This window comes from Littorina saxatilis, linkage group LG3 (assembly GCF_037325665.1).
Source record: "Littorina saxatilis isolate snail1 linkage group LG3, US_GU_Lsax_2.0, whole genome shotgun sequence".
In the NCBI taxonomy this organism is placed as follows: domain Eukaryota; kingdom Metazoa; phylum Mollusca; class Gastropoda; order Littorinimorpha; family Littorinidae; genus Littorina; species Littorina saxatilis.
This window is the reverse complement of record NC_090247.1, coordinates 19,538,861-19,546,454: the sequence shown is the minus strand read 5'-3', so window position 1 is coordinate 19,546,454 and position 7,594 is coordinate 19,538,861. Positions and strand designations below refer to the sequence as shown.

At 43.6% G+C, this 7,594-nt stretch overlaps 1 protein-coding gene across 1 annotated transcript; it reads right to left on the bottom strand.

Annotated features, from left to right (window-relative positions):
• Positions 1–1,578: 1,578 nt before the first annotated feature.
• LOC138961817 (uncharacterized) lies at positions 1,579–7,230 on the bottom strand. Its single transcript, XM_070333489.1, has 3 exons — positions 5,507–7,230; positions 4,439–4,600; positions 1,579–2,479 (listed from the first exon to the last, which is right to left on the bottom strand). Exons 1-3 carry the CDS (start codon positions 7,113–7,115, stop codon positions 1,707–1,709), a joined length of 2,544 nt encoding a protein of 847 aa, XP_070189590.1. The 5' UTR covers positions 7,116–7,230; the 3' UTR covers positions 1,579–1,706.
• Between the last annotated feature and the right edge of the window lie 364 nt (positions 7,231–7,594).

Below are 7,594 nucleotides of genomic sequence, written 5' to 3'. Positions count from 1 at the left end.
CCATACACTTGTGTAGCTGATTAAACCTCAACAAAAAGCCAACCTGCACTGGCCCGTATTTCAGAGTATTTCGTTGTGATACATTTGTAACAATTCACATTGCACAGTATTGTGTAAACTACAGCCCAAGAAAAAAATACCCTTAAACAATTTTTTAGTACTAGTTTTCCTTTATGAGGGTTGGATACAAGTTTGTGAAAGGAGTTAGACCAACTCCATTAAAATGTATACGCCAGATCTAACCCACTCTCTTAGTAAATGAGCCTGGTCAAAAACTGTTAACAGGACAGTTCATCTCTCCGTTGGCAAAGGATTGGTCTTCTGAATGTCAAAGTTACGTCTGTCCATTGTCTGGGAACAAGACCATGCAGTTATGTCATTGTGACTTTTAATGTTGTAAAACTAACGTGAGGACAAACCAGATTTCCCCAAAACAGCCTGTCAAATAGCAGATCAAATTACCATGTCATCTATTTCACAGATATATGAAGCTCATCTCCTTCTGATGGTATCCACAAACTTTTCTTCCAACCCTCCTATGTATATCACACTAATTATTGCTCAAAGCAAGTCAGATTTATCAAAGGTTTTTCCCCTCCCACTGTCACTCAGTTATTAACAGTGGAATATCAACACTTATTTGATAGACGAACCTTAAAGAAATGCCTGTGCGGTGATTTTTTAAGCGTGTACTCTCTATATACTATAAATAAGTTCAAACATAAACGCACCTTGGAAGCAACAGTGCCAGCAGTCATAATAAAAAACACCATAACATGGTGAAGGACGTTTGCACACAAAATGCATTAGATGTCTGTCTCTTTTAATCTTCTTCTTCTTTGTGCGTGGGCTGAAACTCCCACGTACACTCGTGTTTTTTGCACGAGTGGAATTTTACGTGTATGACCGTTTTTTACCCCGCCATTTAGGCAGCCATACGCCGTTTTCGGAGGAAGTATGCTGGGTATTTTCGTGTTTCTATAACCCACCAAACTCTGACATGGATTACAGGATCTTTTTCGTGCACACTTGGTCTTGTGCTTGCGTGTACACACGGGGGTGTTCGGACACTGAGGAGAGTCTGCACACAAAGTTGACTCTGAGAAATAAATCTCTCGCCTTTAATAGTTTCTGATTAATGTCAGATTCAGTGAAATATTGTTTTATTGGTGCTTCATATTTTTCTTCCTTATAATCTTTTTACAGTTTCTTCTTACAGCTTAAACCAATGATAAATTGGCCAATAGCCAGTGAATTACACTAATTATGTAAACCGTTGAATGAACTTAATTCTCTACCGTCCACGCGAAACACATTTTCAAGAACAAAACCAAATGTAAACTGAAAAAAAATAAAGAACAGAGAGTGACACAAATTTACAGAGAGACCGACATTCAAAAGCAAGTCAGATAGGCAGATGAGAACAGACAGACATGAATATAGACAGATAATGAGATACAGAGGCACAGAGAGAGAGAGTATGGACAGGAACAGATCATATCTCAAAGCAAGGACCAAAGGCCTCACAAATTTAGTGCTTTTGAGAACCAGATATTTGTTAAAAAAACACAAAAAAAACCCACCTATACAAACAAGAAAACACAAAATAGAAACAAATAAACAAACAAATAAATAAAGCAAAGAAAAGACCAAAGAGAAAGAGACAAAACAAAATGTGAGAGGATAGGTGTACTTGAGTAGCGCAATCACTCAACTTCTTGCTTCAAGTTGAGTACATGCACAAGGTCCTCATCATCCACAGAGTTAGAGTGGGCAAGAGTCACGTTTTCATCTAACTCTGCAGTGGATGACATCAGCAATCGACCTGTACGGCCCCCCGTGTCGCTGTCCGAAACTCGGGGCTTGATATGCGTCAGAAAGGCAGGGTTCAACTTGCGACGACTCCCTTCGTATTGACCAGATGACCTCCTGACCCCAGAAACGACAGCAGCGGCTGCGCTGTGATTGGCTGCGGCTCTGGAGTAAGCAGGCTGGTGGTGGTTGTAGACTGAGTTATACGGAGGCCTGCGTTGTTTGGCGGGCGAGCATTCCGGTCCAGCCGCGGAGGATGCAGAGTGTTTGTAATTGACGCCACTGGAGGAGCTGACACGGGACGTACGGTGGGAATCCGACGCAGAACTCGACCCTCCCCGCATAGAGCTGAGGGCAAGGTCGAGCGGCGAGTCGCTGCTGCCGTTGCAGTATTCCGCTCCATTCCCCGAGGTGTGCACGTCAGACTGTTGCGACGGGAATGCCGACATGGCGCTGAGGTCGGATGCACTGATGGTGGTGGCTTGCACGGTGACGGGACCTTGACCTCTCATGGCGGTGGGGGTCAGCGAGATGTTCAGCAGAATGTTCATGTTGGTGTTTTCGTTGGCGCTGCTTTCATTGTTGGTTTCGTCATTGTTGTTGAAGGTGGAGTGCCTGTGGGCGTTGGTGGCGGAGCCTCTCTTGGGATCCTTACACACAATTTGACCTGCACACATGTCAACAAATCTTCTATAACCACACAAACAAAAAGAAACTAAAATTGTAAAAAAATATTGCAAGTAAAAATTCAATTGGCTGTCTCGGTGGCAAAAAACAACAATAAGATTGCACATAATTATTATTTGTGTTAATGGCATTTCAACATTATTTTTAAAGTCTTAAGCTAAGTTTCATATAGAAAGGCCATGGCGGCTGACAAATCTTACTGCAGTGCCCCACATTTGGAAACATGCGTTCTTTGACTTTGTTTCTACCCTTGCCACCAGTTTCACTGTTTCCACTTCCTTCGTGCCACCATTGCTTTGCTGCCCTGTTTGTGTATGGCCCCTTTGAAGAAGAAACGAGCGAGGTAAAGAGCACAATATTTTTTTAAAAGTCAATAGCATTCTATCACAGTATGGAAAATTGGCAAACCTACAGAGAGTGAGAGACAACACTGAAGGACAAAAACAGAACACACAAATGCAGTTCGTACAGTGGAGTCCAGCTATAACGAACCTGGGTATAACGAAATCCCTCTTTTAACAAACTGCCATTGATTTCCCGGCAGACAGCCTTCTATTTCTTACTTGTTACTTTCCGGCTACATCGAACCTTTTGAACTCATTTGCATAACGAGCCCCTCTTTTAACAAACACGTTTTCATCGCCCCAGAGTCGTTTTGTCTCTAAAAGTCACAAGGCTACAACGAACTGATGTCAATAATTGTCTCCAAAGACAAAAATACACAAACACAAGTGCACATCGCCGCGATCGCGTGATGAGCGAACTCTGAACAAACTAACAGCGGGAGGTGCACGGAACAGATCGAACCAAAACGGACGAAAGTTGTGGTGACGTCATGACATTTTGCGATGTACGTCAGCGAAGCTCGTGCACATGTGGTCTGTCTTGCTAAAAACAATGGCTGACGAACATGGTTTCGAAATCTGGAACTGTTTTTTTGTTTTCTCCGATCCGTGACTGAGTGACGCGATATAGAACCACGCGTTCGTTTGAATCAATACTCTCCTCAGGCAGTGAAGTCTCCTAAATTGCTCAACACTGTGGACAGTCCGGAGTGCAGTTATGTCCCGTGAATGAGCGAGTCAAAGTTTTATCGTGAATACTTACGCTTTTCATGCACCTCCCGCTGTTAGTTTGCCTCTCTCTATGGATTATATCATGAAGCTGTTGAAAACATGCAGAGATTGTACTCTCCAAGGAAAGATCGATGGGACGATCATTTGAAGGTGATTGGGAAAACTTGTCTTGAGGCCATTTAGGGTTGAAAACTCTACAGCGAATTACTGATATATAACGAACTAAAATGTATCTCCCTTGAGATTCGTTGTACCCGGACTCCACTGTACAAAACATACACACACACAAACGTGCATGTCCACCTATACATGATCGTGCACCTACTCCTGTGTGTGGCTTGCTTAGCCAATGGAGAGGAGCACAGTACTGACCAGTCAACCGCGATACACAACACAGGCCAACTCATGAAAATAGTGCTTGACCAAACAAACCCATTTCCATTATTTAATTATTCCACTGCTAAGAAATTTGGGTCTCTTGGAAAGCTAGCAACAACAAGAGTAGCGTTACCCTGGTATGTGTGTGTTTAGGTGTAAACTGTAATGAGCCTCATGCACTTAGGACAGAATGACCGAGAGGTTTTAACATGCCACAGGGATGACACATGGATATCGTTTCTGAGTCTGCACATAAAGTTGGCCCGTGTCCATCCCGGCCTGGATTTGAACCCGTAACCCAAGGCTTACAAGTCCAATGCTCTACCAACTGAGCTACCAGGCCCCCAATACACACATATTGTGATATAATCATACCGCAAATGAGCTGACAGCTTCCTACACCATTGTGATTTGCAGAGACGTACGTACCTGAGAAGGAATCGCGAGCAATGGTCATGCATTTGAGACAGCGGTCAAACACTTACCTGAGAAAGAATCGCGAGCAATGGTCATGCATTTGAGCCAGCGGTCAAACACCATCATGTCCTTGATATCCATGCGCTGGATGATATCGGTCAGCAGTTCCTTTGCCTGTTCCACTCCGATGAAATCATCCGGATCATCGTCATCATCGTCGTCTGAAAAAGCTAATGAAAACAAAATGGATACATGTCCATTACTTTTGAGCTCTTCTGATTGCTATAGTATAAAGTGTAATTTATATGGTAAGCTGTATGTCATTATCTCCTACTAAATTTGTCAAAATAAATGTTCCTATATTATCATTATTTTCTATCACCCATCATCATAAACAACAACAATAAAGGGAAGGAAGAGCAAGTAGGTGAACTACGTTCTATTAAGCTGAACTGTCATTGGCATGAAGATGAAGCATCAAGATCATAGAAATATTTCCACTGCTCAAATAAAGTTGTCTACTTGATTGCACATAAAAATCAGGACCCACAGAGCCCTGAAGTCCATGCTACACAGAACAGAGAAGTAATGATGTGTATATATATATAATATATCTATATTAGTATATATCGTTTGCTAACTATCTACATGTCCCTACAAATAAGATCAACAAACCAATCAAAATCAGAAATTTCACGCTTTGGATCTCACAAAATATGTCAGAACTGTCTCACGATGACAGTGACATAAGTCAAGCAAAAACCTTTACAGCACTTTCAATCTTTGGTAATGATTTTTATCACAACTGAAAATGAAATGCAATAGTTCACACACCCAAATCCTCCTATCTACCCTAAAAACACATAAGGCCAAAAAAAAAAAAAAGTCTGTTTACGGTAACATAGGCCAAAAAAATAGGGTCAGTAGGTCGGGATTTTTTTTTCTTTTCAAAAAACCATATTTTTACGTTATTTTGATTTTTTTTTTCTTTTTCCCCCAAATGCCAAAAAAAAGTCTAGGGTCGCGCGAAAAAAATAGGGTCGGTCGGGTTACCGTAAACAGACTATTTTTTTTTTTGCCTAAGGCCAATGGGTAAAAAAACGAACAGAAACATTCAGGATTTTCTGGATTCAAACCTAGTTCAGATGACTGGGCCAACAGCTCCCTAGCTTTGGCAACGTTCATGGTCGCCACCTGGTGTTGAAAGACGTCACCCTCGTCAGCATGCCCAGTGACTGTAGAAAATGATGGAGACGCTTCCGACTTGTCCAGGTGTCTTCCAGTGCTGGGCGATTTCATGGAGTGTTCATCGCTGCTGTCGGACTCTCTGGTCAAGGACAGCGGTTGGTCAAAGGACGTTGATGCACTGACCGCCTCTCCCCCACCCTCATCAACATCAATGGTCAGTTGCGGTGACCCATTTGGTGTGATTTCTCTCCCGTCAAAATCGGAAGTGTCCAAATTGTGACCGTCCCTCGAGCTGGAGGGATCGGAGCTGGCGTTGGAAAACTCGGACATCAGAGGCAGCATGTCTTGTGCGCCAGAGGGAGCCAGGTACTGAAGAGGACTGGTGTCGTTGGAAGCTTTAAGGCCGGTGAGATCTCGGATTTGGCGCACCATTTCGTTAAGTTTGTTGATTCCCATGGCCGCGGGGCGATACCAGCTCTGACCGGCCAGAGGGTTGACCAGGTTCAAACCCAGGTAGAACGGTGCATAGGGCTGGGTCATGGACAGGGGCCGTTTTTGTGCGTAAAATTTGTACAGAGCAACAGGGTCTCTCTCCGGAACATCTGGTTCCGCCCAGACTCTAGCGTTTGCTAGTCGGTGGTTGAGTCTTTGAGAAGCGTGGATCCTACTCAGCATCTGAGGAGAGAAGGTCAGGTACTCTCGGTTGTTGTAGTCCTGGCACAAGATGATGTCGCCCCACAGTAGCTTCTTGTGTTCAGTGGATTTTCGAAGTTTGAGATACATACAGAAGAAAAAGCACAGAGAAAATATGACAGAATTAGGGTTGTAAGGTCCCATTTCATGCGACTGAAAAAGTCGTGTAATCTTTCCTTCACGAATGCAAGCTGTTTGAGGTACTTCAGCTATAGTTTTCTGTCCTTTGCCAAGGGATCTCAGCATCTGTTGTTTCAGTTTTAACACATTCCGCATGTTGGAAAATTCACTGTCCCTGGTAAGAGAAGATGGATAATTTTTCTGCCGCAGGTAACGTTCTATGCTTGCCAACATTGCCCGTAGGCTGCAGGGTTCATATTCACTCCCATCTGTTTTTCTAACCACGAGAAAGAAAGAAGAAAGGTACTTATCCAGATCGGTCGGTGGGATGGTTTCTGGAGCTCTCATCTCATTTAGTGATCGCATGTAAGTTGCCAAAATTCTCATGTCAGCACCTGTTTTTCTGTGAGTGTTTCTGTTCTCGCTACCTGAAACGATGGCAGAGTTGGCGAACTGCTGCATCGGGTCTGTGCGCAAAGAAGGTGACCTCAGCAAAGACAAATCCATTTGGTCAAACGTTTTAGCTGCATCACCAGGCTGGCAGAGCGACTTTACGTCCATCTTTACATCCACAGTTTCGTCTTGATCCTCTGTGGTATGCGGCTGATCCGAGCCCAAAGTTTCTCTCACATAACTTGGATCACTGTTAGTTCTGTCGTCTGCATGTTGCGATGAAGATGGCTCTTTTTCGCCATCATCTCCGTCCCGTGCTCCACCGCATTCGGTCTTCTGGTTATCCATCATGTGAATAAATACCAGAAAAATCTAACTGCTAAGTCATTGGAGCGGCTGTAACGGAGAACGTCGCAAAAGTTTGCAACTGGAGCTGGTTTGACAACTAGTCGACAGCCATCATAAATGTTTCTTCTGCCACCTACACCGAAAGGGAGATAACTCTCAGGTTCCTACCAGCATCAGCAGCTAGCAGACGATTTTTTTTGTAACAAAACAAAAATTCATTTCCAAAAACAAATACTCGTCAGCGCTACCGTAAGGTCGGGATCGGAGCAATTTGGAAGCAGTAATAACTGCGGAGGCTTCGTAAGACTGTGGAGGTTGGTTTCAGTTCGTGAGATAAGGTGTGCCAGTTTGGCGAACTTCTGATATACCCCCACACTTATCACACACATGTAAGAACGTCGCTTATCTCTGTATCCTCAGATTTGGTGGAACGCAGCTGCTGTGGTGTACACAGACGGACATGATAGCGAGGTGGCCCAGAA